The 26,912-nt window shown below is 33.4% G+C and overlaps 2 protein-coding genes across 4 annotated transcripts; one reads left to right on the forward strand and one right to left on the reverse strand.

The window, feature by feature from the left end:
• The first annotated feature begins 6,234 nt into the window (after window positions 1–6,234).
• LOC107813864 (uncharacterized) lies at window positions 6,235–7,110 on the forward strand. Its single transcript, XM_016639177.2, has one exon. The coding sequence runs from the start codon at window positions 6,235–6,237 to the stop codon at window positions 7,108–7,110; it is 876 nt and encodes a 291-aa protein (XP_016494663.2).
• A 3,434-nt stretch (window positions 7,111–10,544) lies between these two features.
• Window positions 10,545–26,021, reverse strand: LOC107813862 (AMSH-like ubiquitin thioesterase 2). Of its 3 annotated transcripts, none has more exons than XM_016639172.2 (8): window positions 25,886–26,021; window positions 20,271–20,533; window positions 20,001–20,090; window positions 18,298–18,360; window positions 18,144–18,218; window positions 17,372–17,419; window positions 12,117–12,169; window positions 10,545–10,855 (listed from the first exon to the last, which is right to left on the reverse strand). In XM_016639172.2, the coding sequence occupies exons 2-8, from the start codon at window positions 20,466–20,468 to the stop codon at window positions 10,684–10,686; spliced, it is 699 nt and encodes a 232-aa protein (XP_016494658.1). In that variant the 5' UTR covers window positions 20,469–20,533; window positions 25,886–26,021; the 3' UTR covers window positions 10,545–10,683. The 3 variants fall into 3 exon arrangements, with proteins under 3 accessions (XP_016494658.1, XP_016494659.1, XP_016494660.1); XM_016639173.2 differs by lacking the exon at window positions 25,886–26,021 and adding an exon at window positions 24,892–25,222; XM_016639174.2 differs by lacking the exon at window positions 17,372–17,419.
• Between the last annotated feature and the right edge of the window lie 891 nt (window positions 26,022–26,912).

Consider the following 26,912-nt stretch of genomic DNA (forward strand, 5'->3'; position numbering starts at 1 on the left):
TATATGTAGGGTTTTGGGCTGATATTTATTCGTAACATTTCCGGGTCGTTTGACACGACTAAGGTGGTCGTCGTATGTATGATGTAATTAAGTTGTGCGTGGACTATTTTGGGATGCTCAATATATTTATTATTGATGTTTTTGGGGCTTTTTAGTGATTATTTTGAATGGTGTGAAGTCATATATATAGGGTAGGTGTTGTCTGTTTCAACGTAAAATAGGTTGTGGTCGATACATAATAGTTATGACGCTTAAATGATAACGATAGTATCGTTTCTCTTATTGTAGACTAAGGAGTTATGACAATTGCATAGCTTGTGATTGGGGAAGTATATACAAGGTATATGAGGCTATCCCTTTCCTTCTTTTGCACGACTCCGATTGTACATAATGTAATGAACGAGCTTCCAAAGATACTCTACTCTTAGAAGCTAGCAGTACTTACATTGCTTTCCCTCTTAAGGAAAGATTGATGTTAATGTTGCTTCTCTTATTCTTATGTTATCAATGTTATTGGTACTTCCTAATTCTTATAAGGTTAATAGTGAAGAGTTAGTCCTAATAGCGTGTACAGAGGATACCGACCTTACGTCACTCCGAAAGGTTTAGAATGTGATTCCATGAGTCCAGCATGCATTATATATATGTATCTATTTTACTCTACCGAGCCGCGTTATAGTCGGCCGGGTACGGCACCTATTGTGCAACCACTGATCAGTTGGGTTTTACCGAGCTCCACGTGGCCGGGTACGATTCTACCGAGCCTTATGATGGCTGGGTACGTTTTTACCAAGCCTATTATGGTCGGGTACGATATGATGATGATGATGCCCACAGAGGCGTATGTTTTAAAAGTTTAAGTATACATACATATGTATCATGCATTGCATGTCAGTAGCCCTCAGAGGTACTCAGATTTTCCAGGTTGTATATTCTTTATCCCTGCTTACATTACTGTTCGTATTTATGGTTCCCTGCCTTACATACTCAGTACTTTATTCGTACTAACATTCTTTCGTTTGTGGACGCTGCATGTCGTGATGCAGGTCCTGATAGACAGGCAGGTGCAGCTCCCCCACCACAGTAGGTTGTCCAGTTCAGCGGTGATTGGCGAGATCCCATCTCCGGACTTGCCGCGATCTTGGTATGCATTTTTTGTTATAGACATTATGGGTATGTCGGGGCCATGTTCCGTCTAAGTTGCAGCACTTATATTCCTTTAGAGGCTCATAGATAGGTGCCGACTCATGTATAGTTTGGTATGCCTTGTCGGCTGGTTTTTGTTGTATAGTCTTTCATGGTAGCGTGGTAGCTCGTACCATATATATATAGTTTCTTGATTGTCTGGTCATCCCATGTTATGTATGTTCATGCCATCATATTTTATGGTTGGTTGTCCTTGATCCATGTCTACCATTTATATTGATCTCGTCAGCCCTAAAAGATAATAAAGAAGGTTAGATGAAATGTATGTTGGTGCTCGGCAAGTATGGTCGGGTGCTAGTCATGGCCCTCCAGTTTGGGTCGTGACAGAAAGAGTCCTTCGGGCATGCTTTGTTCAAATTCTTATAGTCTATACACATTCTTAGTTTGTTCCCCTTTTCTTAGGGACTACCACTACGTTTACTAACCAATCCGGGTATTTAACCTCCCGAATAGACCCTATTTTAGGGAGTTTAGATACCTTATCCTTGATGAAAGCATGTTTGACCTCAGACTGGGGCCTCCTTTTCTGTTTGACCGGATGAAATTTCATGTCCAGGCTTAGCTTATGGGTAGTTATCTCCGGTAGGATCCCTGTCATGCCAAGATGAGAACAAGCAAAACAATCCATGTTAGCTATAAGAAATTGAATGAGTTTTTTCATGAGCTCAGAAGTTAACCCCGTGCCCAGGTATACCTTCTGATTGGGTAGATGTTCGATCAATATGACATGTTCCAGTTATTCGACCATTGATTTAGTAGGGTCGGAATCATCGGGGACTATAAAAGATGTGGGAACCCCATAATCATCGTCTTCGCCAGTCCCCTGCTTGTCTGGTTGGGTCATGGCCGGTATCGGTGATTGTTATTTGTCCTCCTGCTTTGCTCCCGAACTTGGTTCCTTTGACGTTGTAAGTGTTGATATCGAAATCACTTCATCGACTGCAAACATCTCTTTTGTGGCTAGTTGTTCACTGTAGATCGTCTTAATCCCTCCTAGCGTTGGAAATTTTAACACTTGGTGAAGGTTCGAGGGCACTGCCCTCATGTTGTGGATCCATGGCCTCCCGAACAGGTGTTGTACCTCATCTCACCTTCGATCACATAAAACTTGGCCTCCTGGATAGTCCCGGCGGCGTTGACTGGTAATATTATCTCCCCTTTAGTGATTTCACATGCCATGTTGAACTCGTTCAGAACTCGGACTGCAGGTACAATTTGATCCTGAAGACCAAGTTGTTCCACGACTCTCGACCGGATGATGTTGGCCAAGCTACCTGGATCACTTAGCATCCACCTAACTCAAGATTTATTTATGAGTACTGATATTACTAGCGCGTTGTTGTGAGGCTGTACGATCCCTTCCGCGTCCTCGTCGTTGAAAGATAAGGTTCCTTCTGGTATGTAATCTCGAGTCCATTTTTCTCTTGCATTGGATACTTTGGTGCGCTTCAACATCGGCCCTTGAGGGACATCGACTCCACCAATGATCATATTGATGACGTGTTAATTAAAAAGGAATAATTAGAAGAATCGGTTGTAACAAAAAATAATTTTACATCTCACAAAGCTAAAAAAAATAAACTTCAAATAAATTAAAACTTTCTTCTTAAGTTTAAGGCCTCCATTAAACTTTGACTTTAGCCCCTAGTGTGTTGAGACGCCCGTGACGCCACTAGTTGGTATGCGCTTGACATAGCGTAAGGAGATCACGCATGAAATGTTTTGATATTTCTCATAGTAAGAGGAGAAAACAGTGATAAACAAATACTTCATTTTTTTATGGGAAGGTTTTGAATGGACACATTATTTAATATTGTAATTTGACTTATTTATTATTTTAGTGGTAAGCATTACATCAAAATTTAGATTTTTAATTGTTAAATAAATTTGACTTCAAATTGTAAAAGTTGTTAGAATGATAGTATTATTAGAGAAGTGGTACAAATATTTTACAAAGTCCGCAAATTGAGGGGGAAAAACAATGTTAAATAGATTGAAATAGAGGAAATAATTATGTAGTTATAATATGTGAAGGAAACTCATTGATTACAATTGGAAATTGCAACTTAAGCATGAATTAAACAAATGAGAAGGAAAACGTTTTACACATGTTTCTGCTGGCAACCAATTGCATTGCCAACTAATGAGTTTGGATTCGCCTTCTAATTCTACTCGAACCGCTCCTTCAGTTTCAATTCAGATGAGTAGTTTGACTTGGTACGGAGTTCAAAAAAAATACTTTTGAAATTTGTGATCTTAAAAAGCTTAAGGGGTAAAAGCTATGTGGGACCATGACATTTGTGTGGTTATAAAAGCTTCTCATTAAGGGTAAAATAGATCAAATGAAAAGTTTAAAGTTGAATTATTTTCAATTGTAAAAATATGTCATTCTTTTTTGAAACGAACTAATAAGGAAAGTGTGTCATCTAAATTAAAACAGATAAAGTAAGAAACAGCGATTGGATGTGTCAAAAAAGCACATTGTCAAGTGAGTGCCTTATTTTGTTAATTGTTCAAAGCATCTATATCTATATATAAAAATGGGTAATAAAAGTGAGGTGGCATTTTTCTTAGGCTAAAAAATATATTTATCTTTTTTCTTCTATTTTTGAGTTTTTATCCCTATTCTATCTTCGTATCTTTCACCTTATTATCTTGATAACCTTTATTTTTAATAATCTCAATAATTCTCTTGTCTTCTATATCCATAACCCCCCAAATATTTAATATGTAAATTTATTATAATTTGTATTTATCTTTTGTCCTTTATTTGTTTTAAAAATTTTATTTTGGTAACTTACACCTCTTTAAATTCCACTCTTAATAATAAGCATAACTCCTATGCTTTTCATAACCTCCAAATATTTAATTTATAAATTTAAGATACCTTATGGTATTCCTCTACTTTTGCCTATATAAATTCATAACTTTTGTTTCATGAGACTCCTACCCAAGGTTAACCCTTTTCATTCCATATCTAAAATATATAGTAATGGTGTCATATTTATCGCAATATTAGATTCATGTTTTAGTTTTGCTGGAGGAAGAAGGCTCTTGAATGTTGATCGATTTGCAAGAGGAGCTCGGAAAACTATTGCACTGCTTCTATATTTCTTTTTTTTCCTTTTATTTTCTTATGATTAAGGTTCCAAACAAGATGTGTGTTTTATTTCTTCTTTTTCTTTTACTTTCTCTCTAACTTTGGGAAATGTTGTATCAAAGTACTTTGCTTTAAGATTGGTGTAAAATTCATGAATGAATAGCATGTTCTTTATGATGTTAATGTATTTTGGATGTATACTAAAGGTGAAAACACATATAAATACGTATATCGTTGAATAATTCTAAAACAGTTTTAAGGAATATGCCAACTTGGAACATTCAACAAATAACATTGCTAAAAATAAAATTGATAGTTGATTTCCATTAAAGGAAGTGATAGAAGCAAGAACCGTAAAAAAGAAATCATGCAGGAATTCATGGCAATACATAAGATCAAGTCTTTTGTTTTCCTATTTTCTTTTTAAAAAAATTAAGCAAAACCATCTTCAAGCGACTATGAAGGACAAGAATTGAGTTTACAAGTTTCTTAAAAGAGATGATCACATCTAAAAAAATTATTTTTTTGTATTTTTCATCATGTACAAATTTCTTTGTTTGTATTTTAATTTATTTTTATCTGTATTATAATTCTACATTCTTTTTTATGTAAGGAGAAACATTCGAACAAAATTTTAAAAAAATAAACAAACTTAGATATGTATATAGTAAATAAAAACATTTATTATTCTATTAAAAAATACAAATTTCTTAAACTTCTTCAACTTTTTAGAAAATCAGAGAGATAATTATATAAGAAATACATATCAACTTTACGTATATAAATTAATCCCTTTATAAATGTGGGGACAATTGTATCCTTCCATGACAAACTTGTAACATGTATAGTGTTGAAGGTATGAAAATTGCAACTATAGTGTCATTGAAAATGCTTAATATTTCTGATTTTATTCAATTTTTACAAATATATTTTTATATGAGACAGCGCGAAGCGCGGAAAAAATACACTAGTTCTTCTACTCCCTCCGGTCCAAAATAAGTGATTTTTTTTGTTTTCACATATATTAAGAAATTCATCTTTTAATATTAATTAGTAATGAAATTGACCATATTAACATTTACTATCTCTTCACATAAACACTCATAATACATACTCCAACATTAATTACTCCAAGGGCAACGTAGGAAAAAAATAATTAATTCATTCTTGAGATCTGAAAAAATCACTTATTTTGAACCAACAGAAAAAAAAAATCAAAAAATCACTTACTTTGGTTTAGAGGAAGTATTAAATTGGACATGGATAAGTTTATTTTTAAGTAATGACCACGCGTATCTTCATTGAATAACAACTTTGACTAGTATACGTAGAGGGGATAAAGGCATTTTTCTTCCTTCAATTCCAATGGATTGCTAATACCAACTTATTAGACACAGCATCTAATATTTCTTGAATCTTGGCATTTTAATTATTGAATTGTCCTGAAAGGTTACGTGCGGCCAACTTTGAAATGTAATTAGCACGAGTGAAGAATATTTGTATACCAAACACGTGCAAAATGTAAGCATCCAAAACCAGCAAAAAGGTCAAAAGTAGACACAATTTCGCAGCCCAACGCGCTAACGTTTTTACTTTCTCCAAAGTAATCTTCACTTTCCTCTTACTTTCTCTCTCCTTTCCATTTCTTTTTTCCTTGCTCCCCAAATTTTACATTTTTCTAATCACTTTCCAAAGAATTATCTTCTCTCTCTCTCTTTTTTAATGCCACCAATATCGTCATCTCACTCCTCAACTACCCAATATATACCCCTCATTTAATTCAAAACCTTCCTAGCATTATTCAAACTCTCTCCTCCTCCTTCTATACGACTAAAGATTACTTATTTCAATTCTCTCCCCCTACTACTGTAGATCCCTGGAAAATCAAAGTGAAATTCAGTTTTTTTATTTTGGGTCTTCCGAGAAAAATGCTGCCCGATATATCAATTTTTCTAGAGGGCACAGAGAAACTAACCGAAGAGCTGAAAGTAAAAGAAGAATCATCTGAGGATGATTTGATTCAAGAAGATGAACCTAAATATGAAGAATTAGATGATGATGATGAAGAAGAAGAGGATATTGATGATCATCATGAGATTGAACTTGTTGATGCTAATGATGAAGATTTTTCTTTTATATGTGGAGTACTCACATCACCGATAGCAGCAGAAGAAGCATTTGATAATGGTCAAATCAGGCCATTTTTTCCATTGTTCAACAAAGATCTTCTCTTGTCTGATATTGACTTTAACAATTTAAAAAATCGGCTACCTTTACAGCCACCTGTCAACAAAGTTTTCGTCGAAACAGAAGATAATAATCCTCCGACAACTTCCTCATCACCCGACGAGAATGTAGAAATCTCAGGACCGTACTGTCAATGGTCAAAAAAAAAGGTCGAAGCAAATACAAATCCAGCTGAGGGTTGTAAAAAGAGCAATTCCACTGGGTTTTCAAAACTTTGGAGATTCCGAGATTTCATTCGTCGGAGTAACAGTGACGGAAGAGATGCGTTCGTGTTCTTGAATAATCCTACAACAACGTCGAAGGAAGAGGAAGAAAAGGTTTTGGAGAAGCTGAAAGAGACAAGTGTTAGTGATGAGGTTAAAGTCAAGAAAGTAATTACGCAGAAGAAGAAGAAAGTTGTAAAGAAGAGTGAAGCAGTGTTAGCACATGAAGCTTATATGAGGAGTAAAGCAAGAGATGAAGAACGGCGACGATCGTATCTTCCTTACCGGCCAGAGCTCGTCGGGTTTTTCACTAATGTGAATGGTGGATTGACCAGGAATGTACACCCATTCTAAAGGTGGTGAATGAGTCAAAGTTAGTTTATTTTTTATTCGTTTTGACTGGTGGAAATATTTTTATTTTTTTATTTTAATGATGTTGAGTTTGACTTACTTAGATCGTGACACAAAGCTTGCGTCTAAGTAATGGCTACGAGTTGAAAGTTGGTTTTTGTAAATACTCATTCGACTTTCTAGTTTTAATTCTATGAAAAGACCAGACTTCTTACGACTGTTTGGAAGTTGGAATTTCCCCTTCAACCTTGTATTTTGTAACTATAGGTTGAGACGACTATGACTTGCTAGTTATACATTTTCTTTTGATTTTTTCTTATTTTCGGGGATTTCACTTGTATACAGTTTCTATACTATTTGTATTTGAAGTTGTTTTACCATGCTACTTATCTTCTTCTTTTTTATGGTTACTGGTTTCATTTATTGTGGACTGTAATATAGCATGTGATTATCTCTTAGATTGTCAGATATTGTTAAAGAATTTTTACATTGTAATAAACTATTAAACCTTCTTTTTCTTTTAAACTAATTTTATGCTTCTACTTATACATTTTAACGAACATTTTTGCCTTCATGTGAAAAAAATAAGAAGTTTAATTACATAACTTATATGTACATGCACAACATAGCTACATGGTATTTAAATTTGGAACCAATAATGCCATGTAGTGGAGTAGTAATTACTTATTCATCCTAAACATCTCGATTTGAATATTCTATAAAGTCGTCTTTATTAGGGAGTGCTCAAGGACGTCCCGAGGGTAAGACAGCAAACGCAAGGGCTTTAGATCCTCAAATATTGGGGGGGGGGGGGGGAGACTTAATTAATTTTTAAATCTCTATATTTCTTATAGAATAATGTGCCGATAAATTACATACTTGCATTTGCAGTTAAATTAACATTGATAAAACCTTACATATGATCAATAATGTCTCGCAAAAATAAAAAAAAGTTAAATAGATTACTTATACTATCAATTGAAAATGAATTATAAGAAGAATTCAATTATAAAAAATTATTACGTAATAACTTTGCATGTCAAAAAAGTTAAAAAAAAGTAAACTTCAAATAAAACTATATAGGAAATTATTACTCCCCCGTTTCAATTTATGTAAATTTATTTCCTTTTTAGTTTGTGCAAAAAAAAATGACTCATTTCCTTATTTGGCAACAATTTTTTTTTATGCAATGATTTATAGTCACACAAAATATATGTGCCTCATTTTACACCACAAGTTCAAAAATCTTCTCTTTTTTCTTAAACATCGTATCCAGTCAAATGAGTTCACATCAATTGAAACGGAAGGAGTATTTTTTAAAAAAAGAAAAACTTTTCCTCCCATCAAGATTTGGCTTTAGGCCAACAAGATTAGGCCGTCCATAGGAATGTTTTACCCCACAATGTGAAATTTTTTGTGAATCTGAATTGAATCGAGCCTTAATGCAAATATCAAATACGCAGTGAAAACACAAAAGAAGAAAAGCTACATGGTATTTGGCATCTGATAATACTTTTATCATAGTTAAACAATTAATAAAATTGCTTTGAGTTGCAAATTAAATATCTCTTTAAACTGTACGATATCATTTAATTTGACCGCCAAAGCTAAATTAGGTCGACATACTCCACCCTTGGATGCGTTACGAACGTTACATAAAGATACAGAATAAAAGAAAATATATCATTTCCTACTTGGCGCAAGAACATCGCATTTGATGCATTGGCTTGTCATGGATAACAGACCAAACAGAACTTTAGTAAATTAAGTCGAACTTTACAAAGACTGATACATGTGATGCTTTTATTGGTTTGAACAAACAAGGCGTGCATGTGTGTCTAGATTATTTCATTCAATAAGTTATCGTATTCGAGTGCCAAAACAAGAAGATAACAAATCGATTTCAACAAGTACTAAAATGACCTAGTTGATCATAGTCTTGATGTTTGAATCGATCAATTTCGGGTAGCCGTTACGAGACGATTCTTTGCAAAACATGTCGTCAATCTAACTGTCATTCGCTGAAGCATCCTCCAGATCTTAATCAAAAAATGTTGAACATGTCGAAGCACATGGGCTGCACACACTTTTCTTCAAATCATATACTTCTTCTCTTAGCATAAGAAAACAAAGGAATATAACCAAGAATTCTTAAATAAATAAAAAACGTTCCTGGAAGCTAAAGTAGTTGCACTGATAGGACAATACATTTAATGAATTTAGGCGTGGCATATGTAAATATTAATTGGGCAAGTATGCTTGAGCCAACCATAGACAGAAAGCGAACCACAGCGCCCCCAACAAGACATTTACTCGGCAGGTAAAACTTTACACCAAAAAAGAGGTAAAAATAACAGTCTAGCCAGTTTTCGGACTGGTCGCCAGCGTTTACCAAGTCAATGAAAAATAGTCACTATTTTGCTGCAACAGAGACCGGTCCAACATAATATACTAGAGTTCGGTGCACCTGTATATGAACTTCCAGCATATTATGCTAGAACTCCAACACACGGAAAGTTCCAACATAATATACTGGAGATTCGAGCACTTGTGTATGAACTTCCAGCATATTATACTGGACCGGTATACTTTGCTGGAACTCCAGCATAATATATTGGCGTATTTTTCGAGTTTTGAACAGTGTTTTCGCTCAGATTTATCTTTACATGAAAAGTGACTAAATTTCGATTACTTTTGAAACTGGACTATTTTTGAACGACCACTTGTAAATCTAGTTATTTTTTAATTTCTCCCAAAAAAGAGAGGTTGCAATGCAGGAGACAGAAGATTACTTGTCTGCGGAAATCAGAAGCATCAAATGAATTCCTTATCTTCTCGTATAGCAATTCAGGTTCTATACACTGATAATGAAAAGGTTTTATACATTGATAGTAAAAGATTACATTTATATAATGTGCAGAGTTTCCAGCATTTGCATTGATGGAAGAAATATTTAGGTTCTGGTCAATTAATCAAAGTCGCAAGCTGACTTGGACATTGAAAAGATATTTATTTAATAAAATAAGGTCTAACAAAATTAAAGGGCAAAAGATTCCACCAGAAGAAACAAGTAGTGAAGCACAAAATGCAAAACTTGTGAAGCATTACTTGCTTTTGACATTTGATCTATATATCCCCAGAAGAAATGTGACAACAAAAATCATAGGATAAGGACAAGTTGCAATAGTAAAAAGAATACTGTAGAGAACACCAGTAAAATATACTAGATGATAAGATAAAATAAGGTGAGAAGAGAAGAGGAGCTTGCAGTATGTGCCCCTATAAATCATTTAAGAAAGAAATGAAAACTTTTGGAACTTGTGGTCTAAACAAAGCATTAATATTTGTGTGACTATAAATCAATTAAGGGTAAAGTAGGAATTCTAAAGATAAATTGTTTCTAAACAAGGAAAGGTGACATAATTTTTTAGGCCGACTGAAAAAGAAAAGAGTATGACATAAATTGGGGAGAAGGAGTATTATTTTATTTACAACTTCTGCAGAAGATTTGACGGTTTACCTATTTCAACAAGATAAAGCTTGTGCATAAATACATGTTACTGCTACTTCATCCAGTCATCGTAAATCAAATATCTCTAATCGTAGACATGAATTAATATAGACACTGGAGCAATCCTCGTACAGAGGACTCCCATCAACTGGTTCTTTATGAAGATGAAATCCCTTCTCAGGGCAGTCCTTGAGGATTTTCATTCCACCATCAGATAGCCGGAATATTCCATATGCCCTAACACATTGCACTTGAAGATAAGCTTAACTGTTTGATCCATAATAACTATGTCAGAGATCAGCAACTTTGTGGCTATCTATGTGTTTCAAATTATTGTTAACTGTTTCTAATAATTACATGGCATATCAGTACCTTTCACAAGGACTATTACATTTCAACTCCATACAAAAAGTGGCTTAATGGTGCAAACAGTCAAAAAAATGCAGCAAATGCCCCTTATTTTTCTTTTCCCTAAAGTAATGAATTCCCATAATTTATCTAAGAATTATGACCTGCATGTGTAGATTCTTATTTAGAAGTTCCCTGTTAAAGTATTTTGCAATTAATAAATGGTCTAATGAGAAATGAGGTTAATCTAGTAGGCAGTACTCATAGATCCTAAGTGCTTTCGTAGAATCTTCAAGGTGTTGTTTGGTAGGGTGCAGAAGAATAGTAATGACTAGAGTGTATTAGTAATGCTGGGATTACACTGAGATGAGTTATGCTTTTTTATCCACTGTTTGGTTTGGTATTAAAAATAACATGCATTGCATAATTTGTTTTAAAAATTGTTTGTTTACAAAATACCCTCCGACGCGAAAGATTTTGAAAGGGTAGTTTTGTCTTTATACATGCCTATCCATGTATTAAAAACTATGGTATTGCTAATGCCATGGTTTGCTATGTATAAGAATACTACTGAATAGGGTGTATAACTAATATAGGAATTAGTTATACATAAGTTGAAAAATACTACTCCCTCCATTCCAATTTATGTGAACCTGTTTGACTGGGCACGTAATTTAAGAAAAAATGAGGACTTTTAAAATTTGTGATCCTAAACAAGTCAAAAAGGGCCCTAGAGTATGTTTGTGGTTATAAAAACTTCTTATTAGGGGTAGAATTATAAGTTTAAGCTAAATCGTTTCCAAATTTAGAAAGGGGTCATTCTTTTTTGAACGGACCAAAAAGGAAATAGGTTCACATAAACTAGAACGGAGGGAGTACCAAACAAGGGATTAATAATACCAAAATTAATAGATATATTATTTTCCCTAATACATCCCACCAACCTAAAATCTGATAAGAGTGACTCATTTAGCCATACAGACGACAGAGGAATTCTCATGAATAACATAGTTTTCTACCAATATGGATATGACTTAAAGCACTTATACAGCTATGCACCAAAATTGAAGGAAAAGAAGCATCTCAAACATGACAAATACTCTTATACTAAATATGCAAATATAAACTGAGGAAAGAATATAGAAATGACCTTGATTTATCGATAGGAGCCATGACAATTCCAATAGCCTCTGGTACCATGACCTAAATCGATCAGAAAGTGAGAAAATACAGAGAGAAAAAAACATGCAGATAAATGAAGAATCAGAACGACAACGTGTATTGAAGCACAATAATTTCAGATAAGTTTAATGGAAAACATAGGGAAGTAATGAAGTGAATGCAATATGTTAAACATGGTTTGATAAGAAAATAATGCTTTAGCCGATACCATTTGCATAATCATTGGATGATCTAACACAAGAAATGGCCTTCTGATAAGTTCAATTCCAAATGGATATAGGTATAAATAAATTTGAAGTTAATTACTATACTTACAAATTGAAGTTCGTACAAGTTTAACTATTAAGCTGACAGATGGACAGCAAAAAATGGAAACAAGAATGAAGGATTAGACTACTTATATCATTTAAATTTTCTATTCTACATTATGCTCCCTCGATTTCAATTTATGTGGCTTGATTCGGAGTACGAGAGTCAAAGTTCTTAATTTTCACCATGAAATTAGACAGATTTTTCAAGTCTTTAATAAAATTTACATATTAGGAAACTACATACAAAGTACTATAAGTCATAATAATTTATATTTCGAAATACTTATAAAATACTCAAGAAACCCATGGTCAAGATGAACCTCGTAGACTCCCTAAATAGTAATGTAGACACATAAATTGAAACAGAGGGAGTAGTTCATAACAGGGATTAATGACACCCTACCTTGCATTTATTCGACAGTAGTGTTTCACAAGTAACTAAGTGCACAACCAAAAGCTCATTTGAAAAGCAAAGTTTCTTGATCTCTCAGTTTAAAAAAGCGCAGCACAAACATGTGAAATCCAAAAGATTCAGATTTCAATTTCTATGGTCCTGTACTAGCCAAAAACCAAAGTTACCATTCCTCCTAAATCCCGTTTTGCAAACAGTTTTGGTTTCCCTACCTTTTTCTTCGGTCTTTCCGAGAATGGTGGAAGAATGCTGATTTCAGTTTCAGAAAAATGCAGTTTTAATTAGAAATGAGAGCATGTAAGCTAGAAAAAGGAGTGTTTCCTTAGTCTATATATATATATATATATAATTCTGGGAATAGTAGAGCTGATGTGGCATCCTCTATAGTTGAGGATTGCTATTTATCTTTTTTCCTGTTTTTTTTGCTTTATTTGCAATTTATTTTCGTTTCAGTTTTCTATTATAATTTAAAACACGGTTTGTTCTCTTAATCCAACAGTTGCAATAATTAATAAAGAAATGGTGCAAAATTGAAAAGACGCCTTAGTAATGAAACGTTACGCCAGTATCTATAACTGATCGACTATTAATCAATGTATTAAAGTTTCTCAATTGGCTTTCTAGACCACTACATATGCATTGCAAATGATAATGTGTGTTTTAAAACATTTTTCGATTAGTAGCAAGATTTTGCTAATGCCTCATTAAAGAGTATACCACTCTTCCAGAAAAGAGATGTTTGGAAAGAGGAGAAACCACAACGTTCAAGATTACGAGAAAGGCAGTTTCTTTTACTTCAAATCCTTGGAGATTAAATTACAGCAGGGTTTAGAAAATTTGAATTTGAAGATTTTGTTCATCTACTACAGGTGCTAATTTTTTTCCTTTAAACTTTCTTATTGAACTATTGGTAGATTCTTGATCTTTTTTATGGCACATGCATGTTGTTGTGAGAAATTGTTTTTCTTTTTAAAAAAGGGTTCATTGAATTTATAGAAAAAGGGTATTGGACATTTTGAAATGGTTAAAAGATTTATATAATAAATAAAGAAGAATATTTTGAAATTTTACAGAAAAAAATAGGAAGAAGAGAATATAAGAAATTATCTGGTTGATTAAATGGTACTGATGGAAAGGAAGAGAGGAAAAAATAAAAAAAAATAAAAATAAAAATGGTAAGAAGATTTATATAATAAGAGAAAGAAGAGATATAGAGATGATTGGTTGATTTAATGTAGGAAATAAGACGGAACATGCTAATTGATTCTGTTATTTGATGGCTTTCGTTGATCGCAGAGTTAATTATTTTTCTTTTTTTGACTTCTTTCTATTTATTTTTTCCTATAAAGTATATGATTTTTTTATAGTAGATACTTTCCAATTTCTCTTTATCTTCGTATTCGTACTTAGTAAACACATTTCTGTTTTTCTCTTTAATTTGTTTTTTGTCAATTTTTTCATTCTTTTTTATTTGAAAAGCCCCAAGAGTCATTCTTTTGAACTTCTTATATATCTTGTATATTTAATTTTAGTATTATTGATGTGTTCTAGTGTAAAGTCTATGTATACTATCTTCCACATACCTCACTTATGCAATTACACTTAATTTATTTGTTATTGCCGATGATTATTGATGTGTTAAAATTTTAACTTTATTTCTTCTTCCTCAAGACATTAGCAATATCTTAATCTCCTTTTCTATTTTTTTTCCTTCGCCACTAGCGGTTCTTTTTGAAAATTCTCCAGTCGAACTTTATCCATTACATTCATTAATATTATATTCTTCTCAATAGTTTACACTTTTATCACCTCTTCCCGTTTCAATAGTGAACAAATGAACGAAGTTTTCTAGACGGAACACCATAAGGCAATTCGTCAAAGTTGGTGAGGTTTCAATTTTCATGAACCGGAATTCTATGTGCTTTACTTAAACCTTTCCTTCTTTTTCTCAATGTGAATTGAATAATTCTTAACCTTCTTCCTTTTTGTATTTTTCAACAATTTAGCGTATGTATTTTCGAGTACAAGAGAACAATACTAAGGTAAAGTATCAAATACTATGAGGGAGCCAATAATCTAAGCGTGTGTATGTTCAGACTCATCAATACCAGTAGCTTAATACCTAGGCCAAGGATCCTATTTATTTTGTCTCCTTTTTTTGAATATTTTTGCTTCATTCTGTTCATCCAACTTAATTTTTAAAAGCTTAAAAGTCACTTCATAAATCTCTTTATTACACCTCATCCCTAAAGTTCTAGAATTTATCTTTTTCCTCATTTTTCTTGCACTTTTACCCATTCTTTTCATTTAATTATTTTTGACAAATTCCGAATTTCATTACTAACGGGGGAACCGCTACTAGAGAGTCCAAAAGTTACTATTAAATGCCACAACCGTTACTCAAGAGTCCTAAAATATATTGCCAAGTTTTACGTTTTACTTCATCATCCTCCAATTTCTTTACTCATTTGTCATCTCTTCCTCTTTAAATATGAGCTCTTATGCTGACAAAGGTACTTCCACTTGACCGGCCTTCATTGGTTGTAATGTGTTGTTGGTATCATTGACAATTGACAAATATGGACTTTCACAGCAGTTCTATTCCCATCGATGATGAAGAATATTCGACAAGACTCGAGAAAGGATAAGGAAAAAAGAATAATGAAGAAGAAAGCTATCATGACTCTCAAAGGCTCCATGTCGTTTCCAATTCCTGTGGATCTCGCCAACTTCTGCACCCGACATAAAAGTTTGTCTTTTGGATTTGAAATTGTTAGGGGGGAAATGACAGTGTGTAACTGTAAGAAGTTTGAAAATGTTGCGGTATTCAATCTTATAGATAGTAGAAGAAAATATTTGGAATTATTTGTTTAGTGAAAGAAAATTAATAGGCAGAGTGTCTGCATACTAGACCGAATACTTTGATTTAATTGTTTGTTGTGCTCATCTTACTGAGATAATCATTGATATTGGGGCATCCATTCTATGAATAATAGAGGAAAACTTGCGGTTATTTGCTAGCTGAAGAACACTGATTGGTCATTGGTGATATTAAACAGAGATTTTTTATTGTGCAAATAATAAGACCTTCTATAACTTTTATTGCGCTTTACATGACGAAGATTTACATGCAAGACACATACTTCATCATCCCTTTTTATTTGAGCTTGTATTTGGATTACTAACAAAGTTAGATGCATAGATTTGAAGGAAATATATTGAACTTTTTTCCGAAAAGTAGAACCTTTTTATTGGTAAACAATTATATATGTGAAACTCAGATTTATATGATTGCCTAACCAGATTTTCGTTTGTCTAAGATAAAGATCATTTTGAATGCTAGTTATTAACTAGAAGTAGTTGAATCTTACATATCCAACTTTTCGTGTAATGATCCTATAAAAATTAGTCATTTAGCACTTCTAGCTTTTGAGCTTGTAGTTTCCCAAACAAATTTCCCGTACTAGATGTTGTTTCTTCTATTATATTCACAAATTCTTATAATTTATCCTCCTCCAGAATAAACGTTATTTTTTAATTATTGTATGGAATTGGTGAAATGGAGAATGTTAGAGCTAACGGAGGAAGAGAGACATCCAAGTTGGAAATACATTAGTAAGCCACTTTTCTCATTTGATGTGCTTTTAGCTTGTTGTCTTTTGGTAACCAACTTGACAAGGATACACTTTGTTGTATGATTACTTGAGTTATTATATTTCTATTAAAGCAGAAGATTTAATTACTATTTGATTAGAATACTGGTTTTTGGTACTTTCTAAACTATATTAGAGATGCCTCATAAACTTTCTTTCAGCGTACATGCATGTTCATATATACATCTATTCAATCACCATCAAATCAAGATGTACTTTAATACATGCTGAAATGTACTTATCTTCATGGAATACATAACTTCCAAAGAACAAAACTTAGCATATATTTTGGTTTTTGAGACCTTCATGTTGTTTAATTTTACTAATATAGTTAATTTTGCATGACAAAGCTATCATGGAGGATAAAGCAAACCACAAAATAGATGAATTCTCATGGAGTTCTCTTCAGGAAACTAGGCACATTTTGTGCTTTTTAGCATGTTAGTTCTACATCGTGTGTTTCTATCGTAAAATTTCATTTCTTTGCTAGAAACAATTATTTTTTACTAAATGTGGGGATTAAATCCTATACCTTTATTTTACTTATCTATGTCAATTTTTATTTTTATTTTTGTATTTTTCATTTTTCTTCCATTAAATTTATGATTTTAGTATTTAATTTGTAAGAGACACTTTCATGACCGGCACACTAGGTATTTATAATTACAGATATACTACTAGGTATTCCCTCATATCTTGTTGCACAAGTTATACCTGTAACTCCATTCTACCAATTGCAATATTGCATAAATAAACAGAAATATTTTGTCCCATTAAGTTTTCAACATTCTAGTTATCTCCAATAATGAAATGCACAAAGGCACAAAGCCATCAGGAGTAAATGTACCTGATACGAATATTGAGTATGCAAATCGATCGATGACATAAAACAGCTCTGAGATGGATGCGTTTGGAGAAAAAAATAAACGGTCACACGTTAAGTTATGCCGAGTTACATGCCCTTTAACAATTTAATTGCTGAAACATGTGAACTAAACAGAGGAAAGCACAAAGAAGGAAGCCAACGGCAAAAAAAGTTGATTTTCAATTATATATTTAAGTGATTATTTAAGGATAACGGAAATATGAATATTAAACTTGACAATCAATTAGATCTAGCCAGTTCATATTTAAGGTGTCCTGTAGACTATTAAAAGTGAAGCTGCTAACAGAGACAAATCATCCTTGTCAAAACATATCACGGTGGATACCTTAACTGGTGGTGCAGAATTGAAGGAAACAATAGCTTTAGCACATGCTCTGGAGATGCTACAATATCGGAGCTCAGGATTGTTTTACATATTTAATTATCTCGATGTTATTCAAGTCACAGAACGTAAAGTCCCATATGAGACAGATTAACAGATCTTTAAACTTTTGAATGCCATTTTGTGGAAGATAAAAGAAACACAAACCAGAATTTGCAGAATGTTTTCCAAGTACAAGTAATGTACAGGTCTGGCTCCAAATGCATTAAATCACTTAAAATTCAGCTCTCTTTCAATTATTTCTGCCTTGATTTAGAATAATAAGCATCGCAATAGGTCTTCTATTGAGAAATTCCATCCAAATAAACAGGAAACACATAAAAGGAAATTGAGAAAGAGAAGAGAATTTACATGAATCCATCCAATTGGAAAGAGGGATTGTTCATGTAGTATGGCAAACATCTCCTCCTCTTGTAGGGCCTGGCACTAGCAGTAACTACAAATAAGTTAGAATCCGTTCTTCTTACCAAATTGGACATGGATCTTCAGATTTTGAATTACTTACAGAATTGGAGGTTGATTCTTGTTTTGGTATTATTAGAGAGGTAATATAAAAGGTTCCATCTTTCTGCATGAATTAAGGGCGAAAATAGCCAAAAGTCAGTTCATTGAGAATTCAGTTTCAATCTGCTGTAACATTCTCTATAACAAAAGGGGAAGAAAAGTCTATCGGAAGGTGCCAGTAAATGGGTACATAATTTTACTATCAAAAAGAAAAAACAAAGGAAGAAAACTTTGAAGGAAGGTGCCATTAAACAGATGCACAGTTGATGCCCCAAAATAAAAAATAAAAAAATTGCAGGCAAATGAACATGGTCCTAGAAGGCATCTCAAAGAGATTCTTATAGAAAATTAGGATAAAAAATACAGCCACCATATGATCTTTGTAGTTTCTACTTCACGAGAAGTTATCACTACAAAATTTGAGGGTGTTTTAGAGATGGAACAATAACTAGTAACACCATTTCATGCCAAGTAGAGCAGATTATGTGGCAACACTCGGATAATCTATCGTAGATTGCCACAAGACAGTAGTTTGATGAAAGGCATGCTTGGCAAACAAGAATACGGAACTCAATCTCCATGGTCTAATGAGTAAATTGTAGCTTCCTCACCACTACTAATTTACTGATTAGACCATTAAAGTACTATGGTTGGCTTGGAGAATGGTCTTACATCAAAGTACTATGGTTGGCTTGGAGAACGGTCTTACATCAAAGTACTATGGTTGGCTTGGAGAATGGTCTAATGAGTAAATTGTAGCTTCATCACTGCACAACATATACTTTAGATGAAGTCCAGTCAATCAGAAATATCTTGTTTTCCCTTTAAGGTGAAGCAACTCACATGCTTTAGGCAATTTAGCTAGTCTACCAGAACTTCCTTTCCTCTTTTGAATTATATGATGATTACTCTCAGAAAACTTGCCTCAGGGTGCTTTATCTCCTACATAATCTCTATTGTCACTCCCTTTAACTTGTATGGATTAGCATTAGCAATTACAATTACACACTCAACAATCCAACATCATTAGTACTTGAGTACTTCGGAAAAGCAGATGATTTGGAGAAAGTGCATTGGTGATCTGAATATCTAGGAATTGATCAGGTAAATACTCTTGAAGACCTTAACTTCAAAGTTTGAATATTAGTGAAGGAACTAAAGAAGATAAAAGCATTATTTATAATGAAAAAATAATGTGGTGTATTTAAATATGTTAAGACTCAGAAACCAGTTTCTTGCTATAAAGGTAGTTCGCCAATAGCTGTACTTTCAGTTTCAAAAGAAGAGTTAAAAGATGTGTTGTCCCTATAATTTTACCAGAGTTAGAACACAATACGGTTTTATTGAGCACAGTAATGAGCTCATCTGGCTTGGATCCGTAATGGAAGGATGAGATAATCAAGCAAAGATGGAGAAATTCCAGTAATCTTCAGCTCAAGCATCACTACTACTTCGAATGGAGCAAATTTCCATGACACATGCATGAACAGATTTGACACCAAATGCTCTAGAACACGTCTATTAAAATCTACAGGTTTGACACTTTAAAATACATTGCTTAAAATTTTCATAACCAGTCATACAAATGAAAAAATTACGCACAAAAAATTTAGAAGATCTGACATCACCATAGGAGCTAGTCATTGTTCAACAATGTTCTAAAAGTATCATTCTAGAAAGCAAAGTGAATACTAGTGATCTTACAAGGATGGCACCAAGAACTCCACAGGTCTCTATATCCTTCTTAGTGTTGTTGCTGGCAATTTCCAGAAAATTCTCCATCAACCTTGTTGGCTGAGGAAAAAAAAGTGTTACCTTGTCAGGATTTATTATTGTACATGAGCTTGTATGCCCTGCACGGCACCCTGGATTTTTCGTAACACGGGAATGAAAATAGTGAAACGAAGTATTTAGGCTACTGCTGGACAAAGTTACTCAGTTGTATTTCAAAAGGCATAGTTATTGACTACTTACTACATGTACATCTTTGAGAGGTCCAGATGCTGCCAGCACATTGCGAGAATAATTAGAAGGACCGCTTGATGAATCAGTAGTTGAGACACTTGAGATTTCAGCTCCATCAGGCAAAGTGTGTATCAAGGAGATTCCCGGAGAAGGAGCAGTCTGTGAAACTGTATGCACATTAGTCTGGCAACATACTCCACCAGCCATGAACTTCGAGGAATTCAAGCCAGAAGTCACGCGTGCTCAGATTTGCTGACCATTGTAAAAGTTACCTATTAACATTAAATAACAGAAGTAAGCTATGTATAATCTATTAGCAGATCAATATAGAAAGCAAGCCATAGAAAAAGTGTAACCCAGATAAGGTTTCCACAACATTTAGGATTGGACTTTTCACTCTGTTTTTCAAGCAGGTCTCCATTAGTCACCAGAGTAAATATAACCACATATTTAAAAGGATTAACTATAATATAACAAAGACAGCATTCCTTAGTGGCCTCTTGCACAGTCATGTATCCACTCAGCGCATAGATAAAGGTACTTGAACATTGGGCTCATACTTATAGGTAGATAAGGTTTAAAAAATTTGCTCTTTCATCGCACCAATTGAATCATTTTCTCTTTGATTAGTCGAGTACAAGATATAGCGTCCGAGTCTAACAATGAATGTTGCATATTTCTTCCCCTTTTACAATCCAATTAGGGACGGCAATGCAGCGGGGCAGGTTAAGAGGGATGTGGGGGCAGGGCTGATTAGAATGCAAGCGGGGGCAGGGCGGGTTAAAATATTTTTTTAGATAAAATCCAAATGGGTGCAGGTTGGAGATCCAAGATTAATTAGGCCTATCTTACCTAAAGGCTAAAAACAAGGTTTTGCCACCTGCGAGTCTGCATGACTGTGTTTCCCGACGAAGAAGCTTTAAACAGTCTCATCTCTATCCCTTGGTAATACTCTAACTTTCTACTTTGTTCTTTTCTCAAATTTTTACTGAAATTTTCTTGGTTGTCTAATTCAAATCTAGATTTGCTACCCAAATTTATTTTTCATGGTAGATTTTAGGTTCTCTTAGTCTCGGCCTCTTCTTCTACAAAATTCTTTTCAAAAAATAATTTTCAACATTAAGTGAAAGTGAATATATTGAAGAAGGCATGAAAGGTGGGGAAATAATCATTTACTTGGTGAATCTTAAGCTGATTAAATGGATGAATAAAGACTGTTTTTTATGTGATTCATTTATAAGTGTTGCATGTAGTATTGGATGTCATTTTTGTTACAAAATTGATGATTTCGAGATTAAATTTTTGTTCGATCCGTTGGATAGAAGGGGTACCTTTTTCTTCTTTGCAAACTATCAACTTGTCTCTGCTAATAGATAAGTATGTAGTCTCAAGACAAACAAAATTCGATATGTTCATCTTAGTACTTTTCGCATTGAAAGTGGGAGTCAAAGGCCTAAAGCCAATGAAGTTACTCAAACTAGAAAGATGAAATTGACTTCTAGAGCATGGACACATTTTACAGTGGTGATGGTCAGTACTGCAATACTCGTATTAAAACAACTATAAAATGTAGGACAAAAATCCTTGTTAGATCGTATTGCTTAATGTCCCAAAAAGTCAACTTGGAGAGTTAGGATCGTTCGAATAGTGATAATGGTAGCTAACAAAGTTCTCGATCAAGATGTTTCGCATAGAGAACTTGCCAATGCCATCATTTTGCATGAGCATTGTTGCTTATGTGGGGTTTAGAAATTTAATTGCTAGTCCGCATACATTGTTCAAAATAGTTGCAAGAAACATAATCAAGAATGACATTTTGAAGATTTTAACAATCTGAAATAAGAATTTCTAATTTAATGGGAAAAATCACAAGTGGAGTTGCAACAAAAATTGATATGTAAACTTCAGTTAGCAACAAAAAAGAGTTTATTGCTACTACCAAATATTTTATTGATGATTCAAGGAGGCTGGTTTGTATAGTGCATTACATAATTGTTTGTTTAAGTGAAATCTGGTATGGAGAATATCAACTATCAAAATTGATAATTCTAGTACAGATAATGCCATGATGAAAACCTTATTGGATGAGAAGCTTAGTAAAAAAGATTTATTGTTGATAGGTCGATGTTTCATAAGTGTTGGGTTGCGCACATCTAGAATTTGATTATGCTAGAAGGACTAAAGGTTATAGGAGATAGTATTGGCAAAGTGCATAAAAATATCTTGTATTTGATTGGACAATCGGGCAGATTTGAGAAGTTTGAAAACGCCGCAAGTTTGCTAAAAAATTCTTGTGACAGGTTGTTGTATGATTGTCCAACTCATTGAAACTCAATATATCTAATGTTGAGGACATCCATAGAGTACAAAGAGGTATCTAAGAAGTTGAGTCTAACTGACACCAATTATCGATGTTATCCAACGAAAAGGCCATGGAGTGATGCAGAAGATGTTTGTGATAAATTAAAACTTTTACCATATCACTGAACAATTTTCAGGAATTTAGTATTCAACTTTATGTCAATATTTTTCAAAAGTTTGTACAATTAAGCTAGAATTGGAAGCTCGAAAGAAGAGCTTTAATGCTTTGATTAGTGCTATGGAGTCGGAAATGGTGAAACATAAAAATTATTGTGATGACGTACTATTTTGATGGGTACAACGTTATCTTTGATCCAAGGTAGAAGATGAAGTTGGTGGAGCTCTTTCTTCCACAAATGCATAGTGAAGAAGCTTCAATTAAGATCCAAGAAATTCGAACTCACTGCTATGATCTCTTTCAACAGTATAAGAGTAGATTATCTTCCTCAGATGGGTCATCGAAGCATATGGTTCTAGTGAAGTAACTAATCTTATTGAGAGTGATGGACGGTCAAACTTTGATAGATTTGTCGTTTTGAGTAGTACTTACGTAAAGAGAAGATCGGAGTTAGATTTGTATTTAGAAGAAAGCATGTTGTCTCGAACTATAACATTTGATAATTTAAGTTGGTGGACGACAAACATATTGAAACTTCTTACTTTACAGAAGTTTGCTCGTTACCTCTTAGCCATTCTTGTGTCTACAGTTGCATATTTAGTACTAGTGGAAGGTTGATTAGTTTGCATCACAGTAGGCTTCATCCTACTACTTCGGAAGCTTTGATGTGGGCTCGCATTTGGTTATGAAACGAAATAAACAGTATGTAATTTTTCCAATGACTTTTTACCTTAATAATTTTTAGTTTTTAATACTATTTTGATACATTGAATCATATATTTTTCTTTTCAGAAAAGACTTTGAGGATCGATAAAGCTTCATGTCCAACATTACTTGATGAGGAGGAAGAACTGATTCACGTGGTCTCACCAGTATACTACTTTGAAGAGGAAGAGAATACAATATGTTGATACAGTTTGTTGTCACTCAGTTTGTCTTCCACCAACTTAAGCTATAAAATGATAGAGCTCGAGATAGCAGGTTTTCTTCTAAATGCAAATCCAACTCCGTTCTTATCTCCACGTTAGCCTTACTTGAAGCGACAAATCTATCAAGACCGGACAGTCGATCACCCTCAATAAGGTCAGTGACTTCACTATAACTATGCTTCAAATGACCCCATTGAAGCAAATAATCTACTCTTATACTCTTAAAAGAGATCATAACAGTGGGTTGAACTTATTGAACTTTAGTTAAAGCTTCTTTATCATAAATTTATGGAAGAAAAAATTCCACCAACTTTATCTTATATCTTGGGTCAAAGATAACAGCTACACCATCAAAATACGCACATCATCCTAAGATTCCTTAAATTTCAACATCACTGAAGTCATAACGCTAATCAAAAGATTTAAACTCTTTTCCTGAACTTCCAATTATAGCATATTTACACAAATTTGTGAAACATATTGACTTGAAAGTTAGATACGGAATTCCTAAAAATTATTTAGTGATATGGTAAGAAAAGTCTCAACTTATCACAAACATCTATCACTCCATTGTCTTTGCGTTGAATAACATTGATAACTAGTGTCAATTAGACTCAATTTCTTAAATAACTCTTTATACTCTAGTGTTGTCCTCAATATTAGATTTATTGAGTTTCAACGAGTAGGTCAATCATACAATAACTTTTTGTTATAATATCTGTGTAGCAAATGTGTGGCTTCTTCAATCTCTCAATCTCATCTTGAAACTCCATACTTATCTATAAGCAGAAACAAGTTTAAAGTTTACAGAGAAGGAAAAAGTACTTCTACTGTCCTACAAATAGAACGAAAATACAATCTTAAAATCATCAATTTTATAACAGAAACTGGCACCCAGTACTACAAGCAACATTCTTAAAGGCATCAGATCATTACAAAATGGTCTTCATTCATCCACTATATTAGATTCTTAAAACTCAACAAGCAAATAATTTTTCCCCACCTTTCATGCCTTAAATTCTTCAATAACTTCACTTTCACTGATTCTTGAAAATTATATTTTGAAAAATATTTTGTAAAAGAAGAGACCCTAATCAAGAAAATCTAAAATCTACCATGAGAAGCAAATTTGAGTAACAAAGCTAAGTTTGAATCAAACAACCAAGAAAGTTTTAGTAAAAACGGATAAAAGAAGCAAAAGGTAGAGAGTTAAGAGTATTACCGGAGATGAGAGAATGAGACTTTAAAGCTTCTTCTTAAGAGCTTCTTCGTCGAGAGAGTTGGGAAATGCAGTCATGCAGACTTGCAATCGCAGGTGGGAAAACTTTGTTTTTAGCCTTTTAGGTTTTAGTTCAAAAGATAGGTCTAATAGACTTGGATCTCCAACATACGCTCGCGCGTGAACTTTTATGTTAATATTTTAATCACTCTGGCCCATTCCGTCCTGTCTCCCCCCCCCCCCTGCCATCCCTATTTACCATTGCTTGGAGGGAACTTCACTTGATCCAGAGGAACATGAAACCAATCTGCTTTTATAATTGACCAGTATTGATTTCAACAGAATGGGATAACTCTTTAAAATAGCTAAAGCAAAGGGTACTCTCCAAAGTTTTATGATAACCCATCAGTTCATAAATGAAAATTTAGATTGGCAATTATATTTATAAATATAATAGAAAAGCAAAAAAAAATGACAAAGTGAAATAAATAAAAGGAATATTTGGCGGGGCGGGTGGATTGAAAACATGAAAATATGCTATGCGGGGCAAGATGGGCGGATTGAAATTATTGCGAGAAGCCCAACACGCCCAGACTACTGCCATCCCTAATTCCAATCATAATAGTCCACCTTTTCTTTTCTAACTTTTTTTTTCTTCACATTCGGATCACCTACTATGATGATCCAACGGAAGGTGGAATACATTGATAGCAAACTCATCATCATTATTACTCTCAGTTCTGCAAATCAACTGGAAATACACGAAATTTCATTTTTAATTCCTGATTATCAGTACTATCTCTGAGTTACTATTACTCCAAATACAAAGGCTTTTCAAGAGTTATAGCTGATAACCTACTTAACACAGTCCAATAGAAGAACAGCTAAATAATCTTGGGCATGGAAAATTATTTCGTTATTCAGCAAACTGAAAACAGTAGTATAAAATAACTTGACCAAATAAAACACAACAAAATAAAGAATGGAAGAGAAGAACCTGATAAGCAAGTTGAAGGTGAATTCTCCTTTATTTTTGTGTATTTTATGCTTTCTCGCTTCTTTTCATCTTAGCATCGCCGAAAGACATGAAAAAGAAAAAGAAAAAGATCGTCAAGTCAGCCCGACCCAAATATATGTACCGTTTAGAGTTACTAGTGCCGAAGGTGTTTAGTCGGGAAATAAGTTATTCCAAAATTAATTATTTCGAAATTAGTTATTCGGAAATAAAAATAATACTATATTTTTGGGATAACTAATTTCGAGATTCATTATAATGCAATTTTGTCTCAACCAAATATGGAATAAACTCATCTCAAATTTAATTTAAAGATTAATTATCTCTTGTTTCGCGTATCAAACGAGCCCTTAGTGTACAAGCATTGGGAATGTTCCTTATAATAGTAAAGATGCTTTTAAAAATAAAATATATATTATTAAAAGATTGCAAGTTCTAAAATGATAACTGTGTTAATCATATTTAGGGGTTTGATCCACTCTAATAGTTCTTCCTTCAATATGTTTTAGTATTTTCTTCATTATATAAAAGCGTCATAGGAGTAGCGTTAGATTAAAATGTTAAAACATTATCGTTCAACTTTTAAAGTAATTTTGTATGATAGTGGAGCCATAATTTTCATTAAAATAAGTCAAAATATAAACAAATAAATCTAAAACCAAGAGGTGTCAATATATAGTGTATATAAATACATAATAAAAATTACCTAGCTATACAATATTATTTTTTGACGAAGATGCATCGGTTGACACCCTTTGAGTACATATAACTCTGCTACGGTTTCTATACGCATGTTGCATGTGTATTAATTTCATATTAATTATTATAATTTAAATTATTTTACCCACATCTTATTTATATTTTATAAAAATGCTAAACCTTATTTGAAACTTTCACACTTTTGCTACCAAAAAAAAAAAATTACATCATAGTTCACTTGGGCCATACAGCCCATTCGAAAATAGCTCATATTTGAAGCTCTTACCTGGCTTAGCCTAGATTGTATATG

This window comes from Nicotiana tabacum, chromosome 16, assembly GCF_000715075.1.
Source record: "Nicotiana tabacum cultivar K326 chromosome 16, ASM71507v2, whole genome shotgun sequence".
In the NCBI taxonomy this organism is placed as follows: domain Eukaryota; kingdom Viridiplantae; phylum Streptophyta; class Magnoliopsida; order Solanales; family Solanaceae; genus Nicotiana; species Nicotiana tabacum.

Coding starts and splice junctions, on each gene's coding strand:
- LOC107813864 (XM_016639177.2), top strand. CDS start 6,235: ATGCTGCCCGATATATCAATTTTTCTAGAGGGCACAGAGAAACTAACC.
- LOC107813862 (XM_016639172.2), bottom strand. CDS start 20,468: ATGGCTGGTGGAGTATGTTGCCAGACTAATGTGCATACAGTTTCACAG. Junction 18,361..20,000: donor GAGTTCTTGGTGCCATCCTT/GTAAGATCACTA, acceptor TAATTCATGCAG/AAAGATGGAACCTTTTATAT. Junction 12,170..17,371: donor ATACTCAATATTCGTATCAG/GTACATTTACTC, acceptor TGATCGATTTAG/GTCATGGTACCAGAGGCTAT.